The sequence below is a fragment of the Trichoderma ghanense genome, assembly GCF_004382785.1.
Source record: "Trichoderma ghanense strain CCMA-1212 chromosome Unknown scaffold_0, whole genome shotgun sequence".
Classification (NCBI taxonomy): Eukaryota; Fungi; Ascomycota; class Sordariomycetes; order Hypocreales; family Hypocreaceae; genus Trichoderma; species Trichoderma ghanense.
In genome coordinates, this window is record NW_027395663.1 from 87,521 (window position 1) to 111,869 (window position 24,349).

The following is a 24,349-nucleotide window of genomic DNA, read 5'->3' on the forward strand; positions in this document are numbered from 1 at the left end:
AAATAAACAACCCGGATGGTGATGATGGATGGGGCAGGGGGGTCGGGAGTATGGCTCGCTCGTGGGCCGGAGCTGGAGCTACAGCTGGGAGACAAGAGACAGACAAGCGGGAGAGCGGAAGTCGCCAAGCAAACGCAGCAAGAAAAAGCAGAAAAAGGACAAATTATAGAAGGAAAGAAAATAGAGAATAGAGCAAAGAAAATCCAGACGGGCGAAGAGCAAGCCTCACGCAGCAGGGTGGTTGATGGCAGCAGCTGTGAGCGAGTTGGATGCATGCACGTCGCTTATTGCGTCCGGCTTTGCAGCAAACCTGCTCGATGTGATGGTGTGCTGGTGTGCTGCCCAGAGCCGACGAGCGATGTATCATCCCTGCGTGGATATTTTACGCTCCTCGTCCTTTTTAGCGTGAGTTGAACCCGGGGGAAAAAAATCCATGCTTGTCGGATGCAGGGCTCACCAGAGGGAAAAGGGACGCGGCAATCGGTGGTCGCTTGCGTGATGTCGCAGTACTACACTAACTTGCGGTAGGAATCTCGGGTCCGGCACCACTCACACACATCACTCACAAGGCAAAAAAGCAGGCAGCTCTAGCGATCCAACGTCGAGGCAGATGCTCCCACACCCGCTCGTGTCGTTTGCTCGGGAGCTTGGAAGCGCGGCCGGGGCGGCCGGCGGAGCTCCCTATTGGCGGCGGCGAGGGTCTGGCTGCTTTGGCGTCGTTCAGGTAGAGTGGCGGGCCTGAGATTTGCTGTACGAGGATGGAGCTCTGCTGTCAGGTTAGCGATACGGCATGCAGAGGAGTGTCTTGGGACCAGATGTGAACAGTGCAGAGGAGGAGACAGACTAAGGGAGGACAGACGAGAGAGAGCCCACGGCTGAGGTGAGGTGGCCAGAAGGGACATGCTCAGGGTAAACCCTCGCAGAGGCTTAGCAATTGCATTGCATCCAAACTCCTGCCAGCACGCGGCCTGTATGTAGTAGGTTTGTCTTTCAGCTTCAGGTGCAGCAGTCAACTGCCAGTGAGCAACACTAAACACCATCCAATGCCAAGATGCTCTACCCGAGGAGATCGGTGAGACGAGGACGAAGCCCGACGACGAGGTACCGGTACAATATGCGATATTGAGTGCCTTGACCAGCACAACATGCCCTCCTTGCCCTTGGCATGACATGCATCGCTTTCGACTCAACGCAAGGCCTGGACTGTGCCTGACCAGGTCCTCCCTGTCCATATGTACTTGCATGCTGTAAGAGTATGCACGTACATACACCGTATCGTATGGGTGCGTCCCGTCCTCACAGAAAGTCGTTCGCGCGGACGGCAGACTGGACCCGGCTCCAGATACTATACCACCCTCCCCGGGTCCTTGCTCGTATCGGCACTGCCGGTGATACAGCAGCACGCTGGAGTCGTATTACTTGTCGTGCCTGTGACAGCAGAAAGGCGCCACCTTGTCCACACGTCCGTTCAAGATGCGAGACGCATCGTGTCGGTCGTCGGCCGCTGGCGAATCGATGGGGGATCGGGCCGGCATCAGAGGCATCGCATGTCCATGTATGTAAGTGGTGTCTCTGACCCTCTGCAGCCCACCCACCCATCAGAGGTATGGGTATAGGTGAGGGTGCATGTACGAAATCATGCTGGCGTGTTCTGCCGCCAGAGACGGACGGACAGACAGACGGACGGACAGACAGACACAGACAACGGCCCAGGCTCTCAGCCCATTGGCTCGAGCAGAGGCGTGCCACAGCGTTGCGATTGGTCGCCGGTCAGGAATGCAACGACAAGTGCGTCCCTCTTTCGGTTGCCTTTTTCTCCTTTCTTCATTGCCTTTTTTTTTTCTCTTTGGTGTATCATCTTGCTTCTTCTTCTCCCCTCCCGTCTGCAAACCTGGCAGGCCTTTGTGGGGTTGTCTCCTACTAGCAGCTGTATGATGCCATCCGCAACCACGCAACTGGGCCAGGCAACAACTTCCCGAAGCCAAGTAACCCCATACCGGTGAGCAGCTTTTTGCACCTGCAAGCACCTGGTCTGTCCAGTTCTCAAGCGTGTAACGATGCCATGATGGTGCGCAACCGCTTCCGCCTGCCATTGGCCCGTGAACTAGAGCGGCCGGGTCAAAAGGATTCATATCCATTACGTCCTACTGTATCAGCCGTCTGCTTGTGAGCTGGGGCCCATACTTGGTGGCTGTTTGGCTGTATGTATGTGCTGTATCATCAACGTCACAGCTGTTTGCATGGGTTGCAGCGCCTGTGTGTAGTTAGTTGAACTTGGACCCATGATCCATGCCCTCAGCACAGCGATCTGCCTACCAGGCGCTAACACCTCAGCCGATGGCTCCACCCGGCCGGCCGCCCAGGTTCAAGTTTGCAGAGCCCCTCGCAAGTCACAATCGGCCAGTTCGGCCGCCAGAGCTTGCCAACAGCATCACGCATCGCATCGCATCGCATCGCATCACACATCGCAGCGCCTACCAGCAACAGGCACGACCCCCCCAATTTGCCCTTCCGCTACAGCCAGCCACAATGGCCTCCCCTTGCGTCGCCCGCACCGCGCGATGCCTGTCCGCCTCGGCCCGCTGCCCAGTCGCCCGCCAAACAGCATCAGCCTCGTCCTCGTCCTCGCCCTCGCCCTCGCTGAGAGCCAGAGCTAGAGCCTACCACTCGCACGACCACCCGCCGTCGCCGACCTTTGGCCCCGTCGACCGCGACATCCTGGCCGCCGCCTACAAGCACGTCCCCGAGCACGGCTTCTCCCTGCGCGCCATCGGCCTCGGCGCCCGCGACGCCGGATACCCCGACATCAGCGCCAGCGTCCTGCCCGACGGCCAGTTCAGCCTCATCCGGTACCACCTCGTCGCGCAGCGCGAGCGGCTGGCCGACAGGAGCCGCGAGCTGCTCAAGGAAGAGGCGCCGCTCTCGGCGGCCGGCGTCGGCGAAAAGGTCGCTGCCTTGACGTGGGAGCGGCTCATGGGCAACAAGGACGTCATACACAGGTGGCAGGAGGTGAGTTTTTTTTCTTTCTTTTTTTTTGCCTTTGTTTGTCTTGTCTTTGGACGGGGTGTCGCGAGAGAGAGAGAGAGAGAGAGACTAGTTCGCTACGCGGAACCCGGTGTGTATATTTACGGCATTTTGGCTGACGACGAGCGCGCGTGATTTCTTATGCTTTGCAGGCCCTGGCTGTCATGGCTCAGCCCAGCTATCTGCCCAAGTCCCTGGCCGAGCTGGCCGCCCTGTCCGACGACATCTGGTTCCTAGCTGGCGACAAGGCCGTCGACCCGTCGTGGTACACCAAGCGCGCGGCACTCTCCATGGTGTACAGCTCAAGCGAGCTGTTCATGACCAACGACAGATCGCCCTCCTTCCTCGAGACAAGACAGTTCTTGCACCGGAGACTGGGCGAGGTCCAGTCTGTGGGGAGCACCGTCGGATCCGTGGGGCAATGGGTTGGCTTCACGCTCAATGCTGGCGTAAATGTCTTGAGAAGCAAGGGTGTTCCTATCTGACGCCGCCCCACGCATGCTATCTGCCTTTGAGAAAAAAAAAAAAAAAAAAACCCATACTTGAGTACTCGAACAACTAAAGACACAAAAGAGTCATGTACAATATCATCATCATCAGCAGCATCTTCAAGGCTCCCTCATCCCCAACGAGTTTGCTCGCCAGCAACCTCATGTATATACCGTCGCCTATTATCATTACCACCCACGAATGACTGGCGTTTCAACGTCAATGCGCAAGCGCCCAATTCACCTTGTCCCGAGAACTCCATTTGCGTATACAGCCATTAGTAGACTTAGACAAGGGTTCGTTGGCGGGGATCGGTCAAGCTGTAATGTTACGAGAGAAGTCAGCCTTGTTTAAGCCTAGATTCATAGATTGGGATGAGTTATAAAAAAAAAACTGACCGGATAATCTTGACGTCTTTATCAAGCCGAGCGCGACCTTCAATGGCATTCGGGGTGATCAAAATGTATTGTCGCGATACAGATCGTCGAGCGGCATCCACCTGCGGGTGAAGGAAAGAGTTAGCAGCATGCACTATCAAACAACATCTCCGTCCTCTCGTGAATCAGCAGCACAACTTACCAGCATGTTGGTGCTAATCGCTCGATTAACATTATCCATGAAAACGTCAAACTCGTCCAGACATCGGATCGGCGACCCAATGGCCTCCCACACCGAGAGAAGCATGCATATCGACGAAAACGACTTTTCGCCTCCGGACAGCGTCTTGGTGTTGCGGCCCGACGAGCTCTTTCGCGTCTTGTCGGGTTCAATGTTGATGTTGACGCGCCTGGCTCGGTGATCGAGATCGATGTTGCCCCTGAAGCCACGCTCACTGAGGAGGTACGTGAACTGAATGCGTATACGGGCGCTGATCTGCCGCTGGAATTGCCTCCACAGGTGAAGACGGTGCTCAATGGCTTGCTTCAGACTCGCAATGGTCTCGTCCACGTCCCTCGTCTTCTTCATCACGTCCTCGTACTGCGTCCGGGCCTCGATGGCCCGGTCGTAAATCTGCTGATCCGTGGCTCCCTGCCGAGCCTCGCGCTGCGCCAGCTGCTCGCAAACTCTCTGGTATTTGATCTCGAGACTCTCGTATGTCTCGTCTTCGGGGATGTGGACGCGATCCGGCGACGCTTGCTCCGCCTGCCGGATGAAGTCGGCCACCTCTGCCACCTTCTGGTCACGCTTGGCCTCTGCTCGGCGTCTCTCCTGTCTCTCGATATCCAGCTTCTCAAAAGCAGCGTTCTTCTCGGAAACCTTGACCTTGCGTACTCCCTCGAGTTTCTTGATCTTGCCGTCTGCCTTCGCCACGCGGCTTTCATGATCCTTAGACACGTCCTTTTCCGCGTCGAGACGTGCCCTGGCCTCGTCCGTCTTCTTGCTCAGCTCCCGCTTTTCCAGTTTCAGATTGCCATACTGCAGACCGAGCTGCTCTTCCTCGAGGCGCTTCGCTTCTCGCTCCTCCCGCAGCGCAACAAGACGCCCGTCAACGCCTTCAAACGCATCCAGCTCCTCGGTGATTCGCTGGATGTCCGCCTGGATCCTACGACGATCGTTTTCCCACTGCTTGATTGCAGAGTAATGCGATGAGAGATCAGACTCGCAGCTACTGAGTCGTTGACGCGCCTGCCGCTCCTCGTTTGTGAGTTCCTTCAGCTCCAGACCCAGCTGTCTGAGGTTTTCCTTTGCCACAAGCAGCCGCTGAGCAGAGTCTGACTGCATTCGAGGATGCATCCCGGACGGTGTGACCGGGCTGGTGCCTATGGTCCCGAATCGATTCGTGATTCTCAGTCCGTGGCCGCGTTTCCCTCTGCCATCGTGAAAGCAGATACACGCCGCTACGTTTCGAGGGGGGCCGTCGTTATCGATCATGACTCGTTCCGCTTCGAGGCGTTCTTTGACTAGTATGATCTTCTCAATCTGATTGTTGATAACCAGCTGCGATCGCACGAGGTCGTCATCGAAGTCAAGGACTCTGAGAATAGTATCGAACTTCTCATCGGGCTCCTGGGAGCTGGTGTCGATCGTGCCTCCATACGCAATGTAGATGGGTGGCTGCTTCTTAAGGCCCATCCTCTGTATCATGCTTGACAGCTTGGACTGGTCCCTCTTGCTCTTGACGACAAACGCGTTCAGAACATCACCAAAAGTTTTCTCGAGAATGCTGGACCACTCTGGCTTTCGGAGGGTAACGTGGAGGCCAATGGGGCCTACAGGCTTGCTTTCGAAACCGCCTTCTCTCTCGATGGCCTTGGACAGCTTGATGAGGTCCGCGTCGAATCCGTCAAAGGCCGAACCGCTGCTCTGTTCAAGTTCTCTGACACCCTTCTTCGCCACGACTTCCTCCTGCTTCTTCTTCTGGAGGAATTGATCTGCTCGTCGGAGGGCCTCCTTGGCTTCCGCAGCCTTGTCCTTAAACGATTGGGTCTTGCTCTTGGCCTCGTCAATTTGCTCGCCAAGTCTCTTGTCCTGTGCGTTGGCCTCGGAGAGCTCTTGATCTTTCACCGCGCGCGCGGAGGCCGATGAGCCGTTCAGCCGGTTCTCTTCCTCCTTGATCTTGCTCTCGCAGGACTGTATGTCGGTCCGCAAAGTCTTCAGGCGGAGGTGGGCATCTCGCTCCTCGCCCTGCAGCTCCATCTGTCTCTGCTTTGCCTCGCGCCACGCAACCTCTGCCTCCTGCACTCTTTCCTCGAATGTGTTTTCCTCCGCAGCAAGAGCTTCGCGGGCCTCTTGAGCCCGGGCCAGCATCTCGTCCGTTTCCTCTAGCACCTTTGTCGCCTGTTCGCAGTCCGCTTGCCAGGCGAGGAGCTCTCGGTCCCGCCTAACGAGATCAGCGTTGCGCTGCTCAAGCTCCCTTTCACGCTCGACGACCTGTGACCAGACGAGCTGGTTGCGATAGAGCCTTGCCTTTTCGCGAAGGCCTTGGTTCTTTTGAGCAATCTCGGCGAGTCTTTGCGCATCGTCCATGGCCTTCTTCACGTGGGCGATCTTCTCGTCGAGATCATCACGTAGAATGAGCGTCTTGTCCAGCGTGTCTTGGGACATCTTGTAGTCATTGTCCAGCTGCTCCAGCTGGACGCCAGAAACAAAGTACTTGTACTTTTGTGCCGGGCTTGCGGAATTGAGGAATTGTCTCGCGTTATCTTGGGAGAGGACGGTCAACGGGTTCCCTATCTGCAAAGCGTACCACTCCGAGATTTCTTCGACTTCCTGCTTCTTGGTTGAGACAACCTTGCCCTCCGCTGTCTTGATCTTGAAGCCACTGGCGCCATTCTTAGAGAAGTGACGCTCGACGGTGATGGATGGTCCGTAGATGTCGGGCTGATATGCGTCGGATCCGGCGTTCTTGATCTTGACGACAAGGCTTCCGTGCTCGCGCCCCTCTTTGACGAAGGACTTGAGGCTTCCGCCTCTGTTGGTGTCGCTGGCCTTGCCACCAAGGCACAGGGTGAGAGCCGTCAGGACAGCGCTCTTGCCGCTACCGTTCTCTCCAACGATGAAGTTGATCAGAGGACCCAGCTCCACGTGCAATCGCTCGTGACACATGAAGTTGTAACAGGTGATGCTTTCGATGATGCCGCTCTCGGCAACCATGTTATCAAAGGTCTGCGACGTGGTGCGGCGCTTGATCTTCTGCGTAGCCTGCTGATCGTCCCAGTCCGTATTCGCGAGATGTCGAAAGCCATTGTCTCTCATCATTTCATATTGAGTCTGAGGGGGGGATGCAGGCACGTCGTCGTCCTCGCTGTCGCTGTTTTCGCTTTCGGATTCTGAGGAGGATTCATCTCGTTTCGTCTCTGCTGCGGCTCTGCTGCTCGAGGCCTCTGCTTCGCCCGCGGACAACCGGACTCGTTTTCTCTGCCACCTGGTCAGCCAGCTGAGATTTGCCCAGCGATTTGTTGCTGAAGGGTAGGTACCGGCTGTACATCGTTCGCCATGGACGCTTGCGCTTCCACAGAATCGTCATCTCGTTGGCCCGAGGCCATTCGTGACCGCTTTGAAGGCGGCATGGCTGATGCCTGTTGGTGGTCGAATCGGCTCATATCGGGATTCGTAACGGCCGTAGGAGTGTAACCGAGACCAGCGAGGACTGCAAGGATGCGGCTATTGGGGGTGGAAGGGTTCTCGGATTTGACTGCGCTGAAGCATTAGGAATCCAGCCTCGCTATCCATGCGCATCCTGCAGGTGCCGATGAGCGACTCGCTGGAGTCTCGTCAGTTCAATCTGCGAAGCTGCTCGTGAGGCGCGTTGACCGCGTCGTGGGGTAAACAATTTAGTAGTGGCGGCTGCAGGGGCGGCTTCAGTGGCAGATGGCGGTTCGTGCATGACTAATCGAGCGTCTGTCGTGCTGGGCCTGATGCCTGCAAGCATGCATCAAATGTGTGATGCAGGTAGACTTTGATGCGCTGATCTTCACTTGAAAATGGTCACTGGATGTAAAATTGACTCCATTGCTGTCGCTACCTTATGTATCTACTAACAGGTACAGTACGAAGTAGGCAAGCCTTCAAGAGGCTTCTCGTATGGGTGGTGTAAGAGCCTGCCAGCGTGGGGCTTCTATCAAGCGCCTCACTTACAGAAACTCTTATCTCAGACGTACGAATTACATCAATCACGACTGCATATATAATCACATCAAACCACACTTTGCCCTGCTGATGATTGCCCCCCAAATAACATCCTCCTTCATCTACGGTAGAGCATGTCCCAAGGCAGCAGCAACATCGGGGAGGCGGAGAATGCTGCACAGCCGCTGTCTGAAAACACTCTCGAGTACATGCTCTTCGTGATAGACAGCCAGCAAGCAGATCCTCGCAAAGCACGTACTCGCCTGGAAGCTATTCGGAAAGCCGCGGTTGAGCTCGCCCAGTCACTCACAAAGGACTACATCTGGCAGCGCGAAGGGTTTGAGATTTCGTTGAAGAGTGAGCATGGTGAGTATCTGCATAACAAAACAACATCCCTTCATGCCATGAGATATTCTGACAGTCAGCTTCCAGGACTGCTTTTCCTGCACGGCACAACGGACTATGGAGATGCCATCGAGGATGAATGGCTCATCGTCTACCTGTTGTGGGAATTATCCAAGGCCCATCCCGATCTCTGGGTGCGAGTCTCCGACTCTGACGGCGAATTCCTCCTGGTGGAAGCGGCCAACGTCCTGCCCAGTTGGCTGAGTCCGGAAATCGATCGCTATCGGGTATGGATTCACCTTGGAAAGACCTTTCTCATTCCCTTGAACCCCCAAAGCCGAGACGAGCCCGAACATTTGTCGCTCCAACAAGCCGTCACGTTTATACGGTCGCGTCCAGACGCACTCATCCACCTCCCCGCCATCGACGCCGAAGCCTTTCATAGATTGAGGAAATATCCAGAGCAAATCGCCAATTCCATCCACCATTCCCTCGTCACGATACCCAGAAAAGTAGCATACATCCTCCACGCTCTCCCAAGGATTGTCGCCCCTGCCGTGGAACACTTTTACCTCAGAGACGCAAACTCGCTGAAACCCATCCTCTCTTCATCGGCGCCTCTACGATTCCCTCCGGACGATCTTGTCACAGTCAGCGTAAGATTCAGCAAAACTCTCTACGCCCAACTCAAGTCCCAGCGCTTCGAGCCACCTCCAAGGTGGCAGGCCCTACTTCGCAAAAACACAAGCTCGGATCTTGTCCCAAAAGAAGACCAGGAAAAGTTGGAAAGGCTAGAAATGGGGATGAAGCTCACCTGCGGCTTCGAGATGCTTGCCGCCGATGCGGAGAATAGCAAGAGCAGAGTGGTCCGCGAAATGGCCATACTGTTGGAAGATCTCGAGGAGGACGGAAGCTCCGCCTTGCCGTCCGACGAGGACATCAAACGGTGGGAAAATGTAGATCGGGAGGACGACGATTCGTGGCTTGATATCAATTACGAAGACTTTGAGCGCGAGCTGGAAGGGAAGCAAGCCGCTTCTTCTTCTTCTTCAAAGGCGAAATCTGGCTTCGGCGAGGCCCAGACGCAGGAGAACCTCAGAAAGATTGTCTCCCGCTTCGAGGCTTTTCTCAACGATGAAAGCGCAGGATTGGAGGGTGCTGAGCTCGATAGGATGGACATTGACGATGACGACGAGGACGATGCTGATGATGATGATGAAGATCAAGACGAAGAGGTGAGCTTCGATCAAGAAGCGTTCTCCAAGATGATGAACCAAATGATGGGCATCGCGGCGACGGGCCCTGCAGAAGGAGAAAAGGCTCTCCAAGTCGATGCTGCCGAAGAGAGCATGGACACCGACGCGGAAGAAGATCGAGCCATTCAGGAGCTCGCCTCCCGCATGGAAGCCGAGCTCAAAGAGCACGGAACGCTTCAGCTCGATCCGCCAACCACGAATCGTGCCATCAAATCGAAAGAAAGCTTGGACAAGGGGAAGCAGCCGGCCCACAAAGACAGCGGCCAGCAGGCACAGTCCACAGACGACGACGACGAGGAAGAGATTGACATTGACTTCAACCTGGCTAAGAACCTGCTGGAGAGCTTCAAGAGCCAGGGGGGCATGGCTGGCCCTGCAGGGAATCTCATGGGGCTGATGGGGTTCCAGCTGCCCCGTGACGAAGATGAGGAGGAGGAAGCCTCCCGTGATCGATGACTTGTCTCATACAAGATGACGTGACGAATGTAGCAATAGGATAACATATGGAGACGATGCCATGTGCATCTTCTCTTTTTGTGATATTACTTCCCAAGTGGCTCCCAGCCTCATCAAACTTGCATGCAAACAGATCAAGCATCTGAACTGGCCTTTACAGCCTTGCCGCCTCCGCCGCTCTTCTGCTCGCCCGCCATGCCGTACAGCACATTGATGTTATACCGCTTCAACTCCTCCCACTCCCTGCCATCGACAACGGAGATGCCGCAAAACAGCTATCGTTTCCCTCTCGTTAGCTCCTTTCCCGATATCGTTGCGTCACAGAAGGGTCTGTAGAGGAAATCAATGGACGAACCTGGAATATCTCGACGAGAATGACCTTGTCCGGGCTCTTGAGGTTGACCTTGTGCTCGGGCTTGATCATGCCTGCAATCATCTTGATGACGGCCTGCGACTCCAAGACGGTGTGGTTTCTCATCGTGTGTCGTATGGCGTACTGTTCCAATGTCAACATGAGCTGTCCATGACGAACGTCTCTTCCCCCAGCCTGGTTTAACTCACTGTAAAAGGTGTTTGCTGAGATTCCGTCTCTGGTACCGCCACCTCAGCCGCATCTTTGACTTCCCCCGTCTTCTTCTCCTTCTCCTCCTCCTCTTCCTCCACCTCATTAACCTCCTCCGCTCCAGTCGACTCTTCAACCGGCTTTTCTTCTTCTTCTCCTTCTTTCTTTCCCTCTTCGCTATCCTCGTTCTCATCAACAACCTCCTCCTCATTCAACCTAAACACCGACTGCAGCACCTTCCTCGCCACCCTCCTCACCCCCTTCTCAGACGCCTTCTCCGTGTCGACCACGGGCGTCAACCGATTGATATACTTGCACTTCCTCTCCATCGGGCTCCCGCACCTCTGAGCGTCCAGGCACATCTCGCGCACCAGCTGGCACGGATCCACCGGCCTCATCGTCTTCATGAAGAAGACGCACTCAATCGTCACCGACACGGGCGAGAAGACGCCGCGCGGCCGGGGCTTGGCGGGAGCCTTCATCCGCTCGAGCTCCTTCTCGATGGACGTCTCGATGTCTTCGTTGGCTTCTGCGTCGGCTGGGTGGTGCTCTGAGTCGTCGGCGGGGGGCTTGATGTCGTAGAGCTTTTCGCCGTACTGCCCGTCTTTGTTAGTACTGTGTTTGAGCCGACAGCATCTCGTGGCTGAACGTGATATATGCGGGTTATTACCTCGTGGCACATGGCTGTAAACTCTCGAACGGCCTTGTTCTTCATGCCTCGCGCATACGTGACCCAGATGCCCTCGTCGCCCACCTCAAGGGCCTTGCCCATTTCCACCCACGAGGCCTGCTTTGCCTTTTGAGCCGGCGTCTTCCATCTGCCTCCTGTGCCCTCCTACAGAAATCAAATGTCTCATCGTCAGCAAGTTCGGTGGCATGGACAGGACCAGAAAGGAGGGCTTGCTGAGCACGTAAAGAAGCATCTTTGCTCGTACCTTTCTCTTTTTCAACACTGAGCCATCTGAGCCGCCAGGACCCTGTTTTCTCTTGGGGGCGGAGTCTGACATTGCAATTGGGGCCTCTATATCTGAATTGGCCGTATAGAAGAATGTTTCCAGAGCTCTTTTGAGTTGAATAAGATGAGCTTCAAGTGTCGATAAAGCAGCTTGAAGATTTGAGGTCGGACGATTAGATACGGTGAGCGGGTACCCAGTACTTCCATCACGGCCAATCCTTGCAGATGAGCAAAGTACCCGGAACCACCCAAGCTTCATCAACCACGTGATACATCTCATTCTCAAGAGACCCTTCACCAATGCTATTCTCAAGTCTCACTCACATGAAGGGCGATATTGAAGAAAAGTACAATTTGGTAATCCACAAAAACTATGTGCCTCATACTATCCGATTGATCCATAAACCATTAACTCATTTCCAACACCCTCCGAACCTGCCGGATTCACACTCGGTACCTGCCCTTGATCTGCTTATCCCCTATTATTTTATTAGAGTGGCGATGAATCCTCATGTCCGGTCACTCTTCATGTCAATTACTCCAGCTTGGCATTGTTCCTGGCACTGGCTTCCGCAGTCATGACCAGTGCCCGCGGAGCGTCTTCCTTGGGCATGTACAGCTCGACAAACTGAAGACATTCTGCCGCGTTGAACGTGGGGTCTGTGAGGAGCTGTTCTAATGACTCCTTGGTCTTGACGACGAACTTCTTGCAAGTCTTGGATCCGCCAAAGACGTCCACCAGGCCCTTGAAATCCCACTGGGCAATGTCGTTGTAGTCAGCGTCCATTCCGTGAATGAAGCGCTCAATGGTGAAGCCCTCGTTGCAGATGACAAAGCTAACAGGAACATGTCAGTTGGAAAAATCTCCAGAAGCGCCCTGGGTATTCAGTAAATGAACTTACATGATGGGTTTCAGTTTGAGGCGAATCATGGTGCTGAGTTCCTGGGCCGTAAGCTGGAACGAGCCGTCGCCCACAAAGAGAATGGTTCTGCGGTCGCTCTTGTCATCGGCAGCGGCAAGGCAAGCTCCCTGGCAGGCACCGACAGACCAGCCAATGCTTCCCCAGAGGACCTGGCTGAGGGCGGTTACGCCAGTTGGGAACTTGGTGTCCCAGATGCCAAAGTTGGCCGTTCCCGTCTCTGTAACGACAATGTCCTTCTTCCGGAGGAACTCGCCAACGCGAGGCCAGAACCAGGCCTGAGTAATGGGGGGCAACTCATCTAGGTTCTTAGTAACCTCATTCTCGACTTTTGGCGATGGCTGGACGCTGAGCTCGGATGGACTGATCTTCTTGATGACTTGTCGCAGCACACCCCTCATCGCCACGCCGGGATATGTCGAATACTTGACAACGCAGTGGTCGCTGTGCAGATCAATGGTGTTCAGCTGAGAGGTGCGGTAAGAGAAACCCGCAGTGTTGAAATCGCTCTACATTGGGAGTTTAGCAAATGGGCAGATACAGTCAAATCAAGATGAAAAGCTCGAAGCGGTTGTACACACCTTGAGGGCACCAATGGTGAGGATGAGGTCCGAGGACTCGACAATGTCCTTGACTTGAGGCGGGTGGGAACCGGCACCGGCATATACACCACCGTATGTCGGGTGCTCTTCGTTAACAGCGCCCTTGCCCATGGGGGTGACAAAGACTGGGAGGTTGGTCTTTTCAATAAGGCCGTGGACCTCATCAAGAACCCGATGGCGGATCGCACAAGCATCCACGAGAATGACGGGATTCTTTGCAGCTCGCAGGTACTTGAGGACGACGTCGACGACATAGGCTTCCTTCTCGGGCTCGTTTTCGGGCTCTGACAGGTCGATTGGCTGCTTGAGCCGGGCACCCTCAATCTTGGCCTGGACCATGTCGGTAGGTAGCATGATGTAGACGGGACGGGACCTGATGAAGCACACTCGGAGGGCATGGTCAATTTGAGTGGCGATTTCGGCGGGGTTGGTGAGCTTTGCAACATCAACTGAGATCTCGGCGTTCATGTTGGCGAAGACGTTGAAATCGCCGTTTCCGAGGGTGTGATGGAGGAGCATGCCGTTGCGCTGGGAGATGGTGGAAGGGCAGCCGACAATGTGGACAACGGGGATGTGCTCTGAATAAGCTCCGGCAATGCCGTTGATGGCTGAGAGCTCGCCAACGCCAAAGGTGGTGATGAGGGCTCCCATCTGCTTGACGCGAGCATATCCATCAGCAGCGTACGCTGTAAGATTGTGTGAAGTCAGTATATGACTGCTGTATTTCGTATCGTTTCATCAAGAGACTCACCGGCATTGAGCTCGTTGACGCTGCCAACCCACTTGAGACCACAATTCGGCAGGTAGTCCAGGGCGACGAGATTGTAGTCGCCTGGAAGGCCGTGAACGGAGCGGACGCCGATTTCATGGAGCCGCCGGAAGAGATACTCGGCCACGTCCATGGGCTGCTCGAGACTCTGCACCCTTATATTCGCCATGATTGCAGTTGCTGCTGCGGTGAAGTGGATTTAACTCTTGAGACGCGTATGGCGTGTTATGGAAAGAAGAAGCACAAGAGTTGGTTGAGGTTTATTTATACCGGTGACGACACTCTGAGGAGCGAGCAGATGTGGATCAATGATGATGCAAATGATGTATGTATAGGTTAATTGTGATGAAGCTCTCCGTGATGGAGACGTGCAGGACTGTAAGTGAGACTTGTCAATAGGATTCTCTACAGAAGAAGAAGAGGAGGAGGCAAGAGACGTGAGCAACACGATAGCAGGGCGATGGATGAGGATATATAGATTGATGTTTTGATTCGAGTCGTTTCTCAGCTTGCACTCCTACCTAGCCATCAACAGCTCGGACGAACTCAAAATCAACGGGCACCAGAGACGGCAGGAGCCCCGCCAGCGCAGCTGCTCGTGCCATCGGCAAGCATGAGCTCACTTTTGGACGCGCCGCTGTCATGATAGTGATGTAATGGAGCCATTTCTGCGCGGGTGGGCAGCCGCTAATGCACCTCTTTCTACAGTACAGCGCTCGATGATGGTCGACAGCTGCTGATAGTAGCCTCCACTAATAAGCTACCTGCATGGCACAAGGATCCATGGCCAGCCTCCACCAACATGTGGCTTCAATACAGCAAGCCGGCAATCCGTGCGAGCGGCGATTCGCTCGTCGGACAATTAACGACGCCTCTTACTTCCACTTCGTATCTGACCAGCTTGCCAGGTCCCCTTTGTTCAACGGCCCATCCAAATCTCGATTCCATCGGAGCTCCGTCGGCAGCCATCCGGTCAATTGCCTGCCCCTGTCGCCTCCAGCCGCATCACGATATCCAACGGCCTCCGACATGGATATGAAGTCGCACATTGATGGGCCCAAAGCACCACGACTGCGAGTTTTGATAGTCCAATTGATAAGTCGATAGGTTGAGAGGCCCTCGAGCAGTGAGTGAAGAGTTTTCTATCCTCGTCTCCCGTGGCATGCTTGGGTTCTCTCGCCACCATGCGCACACACAGATCATGATATCTCGTACCACGGCTCGGTCTGGCTTGGTGTTTCTATTGCCCCTGTTCCCAACGCTTCGCAACATGCCAGCATGACCGAACGCCGTCCTTCTAATGTGATGCGAATACATCGCCCTCGCTCCCAATCATACATGTACATGCATTTGCCGCAAATCTCTCCCCTTTCGAAGCCTAAGAATAGTCCCTCCTCTTTTCCCGTTAATCGTACACATCTCTCCACTACCAACATCTCCAATCAGTCGCATCGGCCGTCCTTCCACCCCGTCCTCCATCGCTCGTCCCACCGCGAACAGTCAAACTCGGGCTTGCCCAGCTTCCGATTGACGTCGTTGTGCGCCCGGCAGAGCCACTGCGAAAACTCCTCCCGGCTCGACACCTGCGGCTTCTGTCGCGCCATGTAGCCCTGGAAGTCCTCGGCGCACACCCAGCACGGGTACAGCTTGGAGAAGAGCCCGACGAAGCTCAGCAGGTCCGACTGCTGCGTCCGCGACGGCTGCTCCGGGTATGTCGCCGCGATGGAGTGCAGCAGCGTCCAGGTGCTGCGGCCGAGGGTCTCGACGTCGGGCGGGCAGTCGGGCGGAGGGCCGGAGGCGGCGGTCGTCGTGGATATGGCTCTGCGGTCGGCAGGGGCGTCTTTCTTGGTCACTTGCTTGGCTTGCGCGGCCCACGAGGCGAATGAGGTGCAGCTTCGGCATCTTGAAGACAGGATGATGCTGTTAGTAGACTTATTTCAACCTCCAATTGCCCCAACAAGCCAAAGTAAAGGTATAGACCAGAGGGCGCAGAATGTAGGCACGGGCGTAGACACACGGGCATGCTGGACTTACGGCTTGCCATCTTTTCCCAGCACGACTCCCTTGGGGAACTTCTTGGGCTGCTGATCAGCGGCAGGCGAGTCGGAAGCAGCTGAGAGGCCCGGCCCTGACGCAGCCGCCGTGGCGTCTCGAAATGAAGCTTCTTCGGCCATTGTCTTCTTCACTTTCCTGACTTTTGATGACCAACAAGCTCTCCACTCTGCACACTCACACACTTATACAGTCTCCAATCGTAAAAAAAAGAGTGTAGTTTGCGAAAAAATGTATATGTAAAAGAAAGGATGTGTTTCTCGGCGAACTTCACTCAGTGACATGCAATTTGTCAGCCCCCGGCCGGGTTTTCAAGGCTTTGCCGCAGTCAGGACATTTTTCTTATCGATAGAAGCTGCCGATAGCGCCTTGCTGCCCCTCTAAGCCCCTCCAAGCCAAGTGCAGTTCGCTGCCAAGCCCCTCCGTCATCCCGCGGCATCTCATCCGAAATGCTCACATGAAGCTATCAATCAACATCAGACTCAAAATTCAATTTCACTCATCTTAATCTATATTAACCCGTCATTTCAGAAGGAAACACCCTACCAAACTCGTTAGCATTGCTTTCAGAGAATTGATACAATATCCACTTCATTCAGATGCCATCATCAGCAACAATCATCCCATCCTCATAAGCACCCACAATGTCATCCCTCCCCTCCTCAACCCAGCCCATCCCAGTCCTACTCCTCAAGACAAAATCCAGCCCATCCGACGCCTACGAAGACCTCTTCTCCTCACCTTCCAACAACAACAACAACAACCCTTCCTTCGCACCAACCTTCGTCCCCGTCCTGCAGCACAAGTTCGAAGAACAAGGCATCGACCGACTCCGCGACCTGCTCCGCCAGAAACGCATCGGAAACACCCCCGGCTGCGCCTTTGGCGGCCTGATATTCACCTCCCAGAGAGCAGTCGAAGCATTCTCCCACGTAGTCCGCGAAGACGAAGTCGCAAGGGGTAAATAACCCACTCCCTAACCCTCCGTTCTCTTCTCTTACCCCCCCCTTGTCCTTCTCATCTTTGCACAACATACTAAAAAACCTTTTCTCATCGTAAAACATGCAAAGCTGACGGTGAAAAAGATCCCTCGTGGCCTCACCTCCAACACATCCCCATCTACAGCGTCGGCCCAGCCACGACCCGCGCCCTCGCCGCCGTCCCGCAGGATCCTCCCCTCCAGATCTTCGGCAGCCACACCGGCAACGGCGACGCCCTCGCGCAATTCATCCTCGACCACTACGCCCAGTGGTACTCTGACAACACCGACACCAACACCAACACCAACAGTAACACCGAAAATGACAGCAAACAGCAGCAAGATGTCAATAACAACGACAACAACAACAACCCCCCCCTCCTACCCCCCCTCCTATTCCTCGTCGGCGAGCAGCGCAGAGACATCATCCCCCGCACCCTAACAGACCCTTCCCTCCCAGCCCACCGGCGCATCCCCGTCACGGAGGAAGTCGTCTACGGAACGGGCGAGATGTCCTCTTTCCCGACAGACTTTGCGTCCGTCCTCGACAAGGCGGCGCGGCCTGGCAGCTCCCAGCGATGGATCGTCGTCTTCTCGCCCACGGGGTGCGACAGCATGCTCCGCGGCCTGGACCTGCTGGACCCCGAGACGGGCAGGTTTGCGGGGGAGCGGCGGCGGCGGCGGACCGACGGGACGTTTGTTGCTACGATTGGGCCTACGACGAGGAATCACCTTGTCGATGCGTTTGGCTTCGAGCCTGATGTTGTTGCGGAGACGCCGACGCCCGAGGGGGTGATGGGGGGGATTCGGGCATTTCAGGAGAAGAGGCTCCAGAAGACGACGACATGATGTATGACAAAGAATCATCCAAGAACTCGCGTGAGAAGCTCAAAGCAAAGAGGAGGATTTCTACACAGGTGAACCAGTGCTGGACATTGGTCTGATGACGTGATCTGTAAGAGAGAAGGGACATATCCAGAGTCAGAAACGGCGATAGAAAGATTGCATAGGGGTGCAGCGCTATTTCATTCTTGCGTATGAGGGTATCATGGTTCGAACTGCCTCGCTATCTGTCCAGGCATTTGGTTTTGAATGTTCGATTCTTCTTGTCCCTTGAGATGAGATGTCTTCCTCCTCTTCTTCCACTGTCTCCTCCAATATGTTCTCTCCTTGATTCTCCTTCTCTGACATGTCTATCAAGCGTTGCGGCATTCATATGTAGGCTAGAATCAAACATATGATTCGAAACATGTTGAGCAGACATTCGTAATTCCGGTTCCATTAAATCGTTCAAAAATAAGGCGAAAGGGGCCTTCCCCGTAGGCGTCGTACAACGATGACATACAACAATGCTCTGGCGATACAGGCAATGCAGATGAGAAGGAAAAGAGGGTGCATATATGCGGCCGACGGTCCTCGTTGCTCACTTGGCGCCAATCACCCACAGCTCGACGCCAATGACGCTGAACTTGGGCCCTGCATCGCTCAGCGGCTCGTTGCCAAACGTCTCGCAGGTCGAGCTGTGGCCGACGTCGAGCGAGTCGTCCAGCCACAGGCCGTAGTGCCCGCCGCCGGACCCCACGCTCAGGAAGCCCGTCTCGCAGTTGATGTAGAAGTCGTTGAGGCCGCTGTACGGGAACGCCTTGAAGCGGATCCCGGGCGTCGTGTCCACCGACCGAGGCGTCGAGGTGCCGGACTGTGAAGGAGGAGGAGGAGGAGGAGGAGGAGCAAGCGTCGTGCTGCGTGTCAGGTGCGTCGTGTCGGCCGAGGGCGGCGGCGGGAGAGACGTCAGCGTCGAGGCCCGCCACAGGAAGCACTCGCCGTTGCCAAAGTAGGACGGGGCCGGGTGAGGGTATTCTGAGAGGTAGGCGCCGAATGTCTTTGTTTCGTCAGCATTTCTTCAATTCCCTTCTTCTTCTTCTTCTTCCTCCCCATTCCTCTCTCCTCGTCTTCAACCCCAGCTTTCATCTTTCCCCCGCCCAGAGAGACACCCAGAAACAAAACAACTTACCCCTCCCTCCTGGTCCTTGACAACCAGCACAAAGCCGACCCTCATGCCCTCAAACTGGCGACACGTCTGATACAGCGTCGCGAGGCTCGTCCCGTTCTGCGCAAGGCTGTACACCAGCCGCCAGTCCTCCGAGATGCGCAGCCGCTCCGGCACCATGGTGCGGATCTCCTCGGCCACCGCCGGCGTCAGCAGCCGCGACTCGGGCGGCGTGCTGTCCTTGTAGCCGTGCAGCACGACCGGGTCCAGCGGCGGCGGGCGGAACGGGCTCAGCGTGCGCGGCTTGGGCGTGAAGACGTCGTTGATGCCGTCATTGAGCGTGCGCGGGGAGGAGGCGGCGGCGGCGGCGGCGGCGGCATCGTGGTCGTCGAAATCGCCCGACACGCGCGTCTCTTCGGTCGAGAAGCGTCGCATCAGGCCCGTCCACATTGCTGCCGGCTTTTGCTTTGGGTTCTTTTTTTTTTTTTTTCTTTGGCGGGCGAGAGGGCCTTTGTCTGAGCAGCACTGCAGCTGATGCTTATAAAGAAGAAGAAGCTAGTCTCTTGCTTGTCCGTGCCTTATAGCTTCCTTGACAGATTGCAGGTTCGGGTATAAGGTAACTGGAGGGAGATGAATGTTCAGTCGTGGGTACGATGATGGTGATGACACAACCGTAGTTGCACGTACTCGATCGATCCAGAGTTACGACGTATCCAAAGAGAAGACCCGCCAGCCGTGAGATAGAAGCTGCTGAACGGCCATGAAGAGGGCAAAAAGAAGAGAGGCGAGAAGGGAGGGGAGAGAGCGTTGAGATAACGAAGGAAAAGGGTGAAGAGAATTGGAAAATCACAGTAACGTATAAGAAGGAGAGGGAAAAAAAGAAACACAACGTGATCGGAATTCCAAGGCCGCAATTGAAAAGCTGCGTGTACCTGAGCAAAGGGTAAGACAACCGGGGCCGTTAGTAATGCATTGAGTTGATGCGCTGTAGCAACTTCCGTCCAGAGCCGTTGGCGATGCCACAATGGCCTGTCACTGGCAGGATTCTAGCGTTCCAAGTGCCTGTCAGCATAACGAATGGGACAGCGTGAGGAATATGCGCATCCAAGGCTAGAATATGAGCGTCTCGGGAAGAGTGAGATGCTCCAGACTATAGGCCATCGTGGTGTGTTTATTCTATCGCGGTGTGCTGATTGGCTCTCGGGCTCTCAGTTATTTTGTCACCCGGCCCGGCAGCCGTTCTTCTCCGTGTGGGGATTATTGGAGCAAGGACAAGGACCAGCCACAGACCGCAAGAAGAGGCTCGTCGATCACCAGCCTCGCGCCCCGCAATCCGTTGCTGATACACATGAGATGGAATCACGAGTCTTGTCCATCCTTGACGACTATGCAGCAGAGAGGTTGATTTACACTAGGCTGGAAATGACCCAAACCAGAAAGTAAATGTCAAAACGAAAAACAGCCGTTCGAGGCCAGTGTATTTATTCATTTCATATCTCATCTCGTTCCTCCATGCCCAACCATCATCCGTCCATCTTGGCCCGGCCAAGACAGAATCCCATTCTTTGCCAGTCTTGTTGCTCTAAATCATCAACCCCAAAATGCTCTTTATGCGTGGCAACGGTCTCGCTCAACAGACAACGCGCTCGCATCAAGCCCGTACACTCGAACCGAGCCCGGCTTTTACCGCATAATCTCCTGGTAAATCAGTTGCTTCAGCTGCTCCTTGCTCAGGGTATCTTTGTGCTTGTCGAAATCGAAAAACTCCTCGGGGATCGGAGGCGCGGTGGGCTCGTCATCCGGGTCGTGGTAGGGCTCGAGGTACGGGTGCTTGAGGGCGTCCTCCACCGTGATTCGCTTCACCGGGTTGAACGCGAGCAGCTTCTCCAGCAGGTCCAGGGCCAGGTCGGACGTCTTGGGGAACAGGGTGCGGAAGGGCACCTTCTTCTTGAAGGGCAGCGAGCGGATGTACTCCCTCGCTCGTCGAGACTTGATGCCGTAGTAGTCCTCCATGGTCGGCGTGCCGAGCACGTCCAGGATGAGAGTCAGCTGGTGGTGGTCTGGAGGGAGCTGCGTTAGCACTTTTGATTTCCGCATAGATGTCGCTCAAGCAATGCCAAACTTACAATCCTTGCCGGGGAACAGAGGCTTGCCGCTGAGCATCTCGGCCAAGATGCAGCCCACGGACCAGACGTCGATGGCCTTGGTGTACTCCTTGAAAGTCAACATGATCTCGGGCGCGCGGTACCATCGCGTGGCAACGTATTCCGTCATGAAGCCGGAGTTGTCCTCCTGGGAGGCGGCAGACCGGGCCAGGCCAAAGTCGCAGACCTTGAGGTCACAGTTGGCGTTGAGCAACAGGTTGGACGGCTTGAGATCTCGGTGCAGCACGTTTGCCGAGTGCATGGCCTTGAGGGCCCGCAGCGTCTGGTAGATGAAGTATTGGCAGTGGTCATCGGAGAGGTCCTGGGTTCGGATGACTCTGTGCATATCTGTCTCCATGAGCTCCTAAAAGCAGGATATGGTGAGCACATCGTCTAGACAAGACCAGGCAAAGAGAGCTGGCGCGGGGGGGGGGACTTGCGAAACAGCAGCAAGGAACGTACCTGGATAAGATAGACCTCGTTAAAGCTTTCATAGCTCCGGGGCTTCTGGATGTCAAGAATGGAGATGATGTTCTCGTGGTTGAAATAGCGCAGCAGCTTCATCTCTCGCAGGGTTCTCAGGCAGAACATGGAGTGGTCGAAGGGAGTAATCTTCTTGATGGCGACCTTTTGTCCCGAGGGCTTGTGGATAGCGGAACTGTTGTCGTTCAGAATGCTGTCAGAAACGGTGTGTGCAGACCCGGGCCCGTCTCTCTCCACAGGGAACACCAGAACACTTACCAAACAACTCCGTAGGCTCCCTCGCCAACGACATCCTGAATGTCATACTGCTCGCTGACGTTGAAGGAGATCTTGCGCGACGCCGATGCGTTGTTGGGGGGGTTCGACCGAGACATGATCGGCCAGATTGCGCTCTGCGCGACTTGGGGACTGGGAGGAGGGTTGAGGGGCGGTGGGCGGGTTGGCGATGGCGGCCGTTGGAAGGCTGGGGGGAAAGTCCGAGCTTGAGGGCGCTCTACCTGTCGCTGCGGAGGCCGGAGGTTCTTGTCGATGCCCACAGGCTAATGTGCGGATAGCAGTCGACGGTTGAGGCGGCCTAGCGAACGGCAACTCCACTCAGCGAACTGGAAGCGCAGGTCAGTACATGTATGGAGGAAGTGTGCGGGAGGGGATGGATGAGGCTCTTGTCGCGGCGAGAGGAGGGGAGATGGTGGTGGTGGTGGTGGACGCACTAGAGCTGGGATGGACGACGACGAACAGATGCGGTTGCCGACGCTTTTTTCTTTTTCTGGAGGTATAAAAAGGAGAAGGTAGAAGAGAGACGAGAAGAAAGAAAATGCGCTCAGGCAGCTCGGGATAAAAGGCACAGACAGACAGACAGACAAGACGACAAGGACGACTGGCGAATGATATGGGCGTCCTCGGTGTGTGAACAAGAGGCACGAGTACGAGTTCGGGCTGGGCTGCGGGGTCGAAGGGTTGCAGGTGCCAAGTGGGGAGCAGTTCAGTGGGCAGAAAAGGGTTCCAGCAGTGAGGCCTTAGGTTTGTATTTCAACATCTGAGGTGCTCTGCTGTGACTGGGACCGGGAGGTGCTCAGCTGGCCCGCCGATTTAGCGACCTGTGCCGTGGGCTGGCCTGGGCTTCAGGTCTGTATCGAGGGACGAGCAATCAATAATTCAGGAGGGCCGGCGGGGGCGGGCTAACGCGCACAAGGGCTTGGGTGCCTTGGGCCAGGGGGTGCTCACTGGCTCCCGCAGGCGCTGGTTCAGCGGGCTGCGGTGCCTGTAGGGCCACCACTGATGGATGGGTGCATGGGCAGAGACTGGAATGCATGCAGTTCACACAGACGCATCAATGGGACGATGACGGGCCACCAGCCCTGGGCATCTCGGATCGAAGCCCTAGATTCTCCATCCATGCCCGCATCGAGAGAGAGTCTCTATCGAAACTGGCGAAACAGCAACGGCAATGCGATGCCCTTGTCTGGAGAAGAAGGGGAAGGGGCTCGGAAACGGGGAGGGAATACGGAGAGATGGGGGGAGACGGGAAAATGCCGTGGGAATGGATGCATGCATGGCAACGTGAAATGGCAATGCGGTTTCATGCACCGGGACTTGTTTGGTTTGTTTCGGAATCCTTTTGTCTCTGATGTTTGAAACGAAACCTGGGAGCTGCCTGGAACCGGATGAGGTAGCAGTAGAACAAAGGGTGTTGCTTTCTGCTTTGCCCGACTCTCGGTCGTGTTGAAAGAAGAACCGATCTAGATTGCTCTCTGGCAGCTCGCAACCAATATTGAAGGGTTCAAAGCAAGGTTGAACAATGAGCAGCACTCTGATATTACCATTACCTCATTACCTCACCCAGATAGACAAGACTTCCATCAAACCAACCCTGAAAAAATAAAGTCATGACGCAAACCCAATTCCAGCTGATCAGCTCTACCTCCTTCCACAAGGACGCATCAAAGCACGTTCGCCGTCTTACCTCTTGGTCCTTGCTTTCAACATCTCCAGGAATAAGGTAGTAGGAACTGTGAGCAACTTGACGCCACCTCCACGACATGTAAGCACCCGACGACAGGGGTACCTGGAGCTCCAGTCTGTGCTATCAACGTTCGGTCTTCGATGCTTCTCTCCTCGCAGGTTACGACTTGTCAATAACAACCAAGCAAAACAGAGATGCAAGTATCTCACCATCACAGCCATCACCATCGACAAAGACCACCACCATCAAGCAATCATCCACATCACATCACAACCCATTCAACTCCCGTCCATCCAATACCAGTGCCCTCCAACCACCCCTCAGTTTCAACAACCCTCCCCCTTACCAAAGCGCCTAATCCCCAACCCCATTGGCCCGTCAAGCGTCGCCCCCCCCTTTCGCCTGTTTCACATCACACAACCCTTCCCGCCTGCGGCGTAAAAAGTCACCCAAGAGAGCCCGCAAAGGACCCAAACCTCAAACCTCGATGTTAGAGGTCGTTCTCCAGCGCCGTTTCATAATTCGGCAGAGGAGTCTTTTCCCCAGTTCTTCCTCTTTCGCTTCCCTGCCTTTCCGGTGACGGAGTAAAGGTTCAATATCGCTGCTATCAAGGTGCACATCGTATTCATCCTGGGGCTCAACACATCGCACGCCATAAGCTGCCCAGCTTTTGAAAAATCAATAGCTTCGCAGCTTCACGGCTTCGTTACATGTTGGCTTCACATGCTTCCATCACTTCGTACCCGGTCAAGAGTGCCAAATGTTTCGTAGCGCAACCCAATCACCTAAACACG

At 55.3% G+C, this 24,349-nt stretch overlaps 10 protein-coding genes across 10 annotated transcripts; 3 read left to right on the plus strand and 7 right to left on the minus strand.

Annotated features, from left to right (window-relative positions):
• Nucleotides 1-587: 587 nt before the first annotated feature.
• Nucleotides 588-1,544, minus strand: CCMA1212_000033 (uncharacterized protein; the record flags this gene model as incomplete). The annotated part of the gene is made up of 3 exons (XM_073697519.1): nt 588-1,224; nt 1,270-1,382; nt 1,452-1,544. 3 exons carry the CDS (start codon nt 1,542-1,544, stop codon nt 588-590), a joined length of 843 nt encoding a protein of 280 aa, XP_073563010.1.
• A 985-nt stretch (nt 1,545-2,529) lies between these two features.
• On the plus strand, nt 2,530-3,509 carry CCMA1212_000035 (Ubiquinone biosynthesis protein coq9; the record flags this gene model as incomplete). The annotated part of the gene is made up of 2 exons (XM_073697520.1): nt 2,530-3,009; nt 3,177-3,509. The coding sequence occupies 2 exons, from the start codon at nt 2,530-2,532 to the stop codon at nt 3,507-3,509; spliced, it is 813 nt and encodes a 270-aa protein (XP_073563012.1).
• A 290-nt stretch (nt 3,510-3,799) lies between these two features.
• CCMA1212_000036 (Structural maintenance of chromosomes protein 6) lies at nt 3,800-7,523 on the minus strand (the record flags this gene model as incomplete). The annotated part of the gene is made up of 4 exons (XM_073697521.1): nt 3,800-3,833; nt 3,912-4,012; nt 4,093-7,371; nt 7,431-7,523. The coding sequence occupies 4 exons, from the start codon at nt 7,521-7,523 to the stop codon at nt 3,800-3,802; spliced, it is 3,507 nt and encodes a 1,168-aa protein (XP_073563014.1).
• A 693-nt stretch (nt 7,524-8,216) lies between these two features.
• On the plus strand, nt 8,217-10,139 carry CCMA1212_000037 (Protein ecdysoneless-like protein; the record flags this gene model as incomplete). The annotated part of the gene is made up of 2 exons (XM_073697522.1): nt 8,217-8,448; nt 8,515-10,139. The coding sequence occupies 2 exons, from the start codon at nt 8,217-8,219 to the stop codon at nt 10,137-10,139; spliced, it is 1,857 nt and encodes a 618-aa protein (XP_073563013.1).
• Nucleotides 10,140-10,273: 134 nt separating this feature from the next.
• Nucleotides 10,274-11,708, minus strand: CCMA1212_000038 (uncharacterized protein; the record flags this gene model as incomplete). Its single annotated transcript, XM_073697523.1, has 5 exons — nt 10,274-10,414; nt 10,495-10,635; nt 10,701-11,297; nt 11,372-11,536; nt 11,637-11,708. 5 exons carry the CDS (start codon nt 11,706-11,708, stop codon nt 10,274-10,276), a joined length of 1,116 nt encoding a protein of 371 aa, XP_073563007.1.
• Nucleotides 11,709-12,191: 483 nt separating this feature from the next.
• On the minus strand, nt 12,192-14,127 carry CCMA1212_000039 (Pyruvate decarboxylase; the record flags this gene model as incomplete). The annotated part of the gene is made up of 4 exons (XM_073697524.1): nt 13,930-14,127; nt 13,158-13,864; nt 12,559-13,085; nt 12,192-12,492 (listed from the first exon to the last, which is right to left on the minus strand). Exons 1-4 carry the CDS (start codon nt 14,114-14,116, stop codon nt 12,192-12,194), a joined length of 1,722 nt encoding a protein of 573 aa, XP_073563006.1. The 5' UTR covers nt 14,117-14,127.
• A 1,262-nt stretch (nt 14,128-15,389) lies between these two features.
• On the minus strand, nt 15,390-16,121 carry CCMA1212_000040 (FAD-linked sulfhydryl oxidase ALR; the record flags this gene model as incomplete). Its single annotated transcript, XM_073697525.1, has 2 exons — nt 15,390-15,867; nt 15,982-16,121. The coding sequence occupies 2 exons, from the start codon at nt 16,119-16,121 to the stop codon at nt 15,390-15,392; spliced, it is 618 nt and encodes a 205-aa protein (XP_073563723.1).
• Nucleotides 16,122-16,643: 522 nt separating this feature from the next.
• CCMA1212_000041 (Uroporphyrinogen-III synthase) lies at nt 16,644-17,827 on the plus strand (the record flags this gene model as incomplete). The annotated part of the gene is made up of 2 exons (XM_073697526.1): nt 16,644-16,959; nt 17,085-17,827. The coding sequence occupies 2 exons, from the start codon at nt 16,644-16,646 to the stop codon at nt 17,825-17,827; spliced, it is 1,059 nt and encodes a 352-aa protein (XP_073563724.1).
• A 574-nt stretch (nt 17,828-18,401) lies between these two features.
• On the minus strand, nt 18,402-19,415 carry CCMA1212_000042 (Oxidation resistance protein 1; the record flags this gene model as incomplete). Its single annotated transcript, XM_073697527.1, has 2 exons — nt 18,402-18,857; nt 18,990-19,415. 2 exons carry the CDS (start codon nt 19,413-19,415, stop codon nt 18,402-18,404), a joined length of 882 nt encoding a protein of 293 aa, XP_073563725.1.
• Nucleotides 19,416-20,648: 1,233 nt separating this feature from the next.
• CCMA1212_000043 (Mitogen-activated protein kinase) lies at nt 20,649-21,966 on the minus strand (the record flags this gene model as incomplete). Its single annotated transcript, XM_073697528.1, has 4 exons — nt 20,649-21,025; nt 21,092-21,473; nt 21,572-21,767; nt 21,851-21,966. 4 exons carry the CDS (start codon nt 21,964-21,966, stop codon nt 20,649-20,651), a joined length of 1,071 nt encoding a protein of 356 aa, XP_073563726.1.
• Between the last annotated feature and the right edge of the window lie 2,383 nt (nt 21,967-24,349).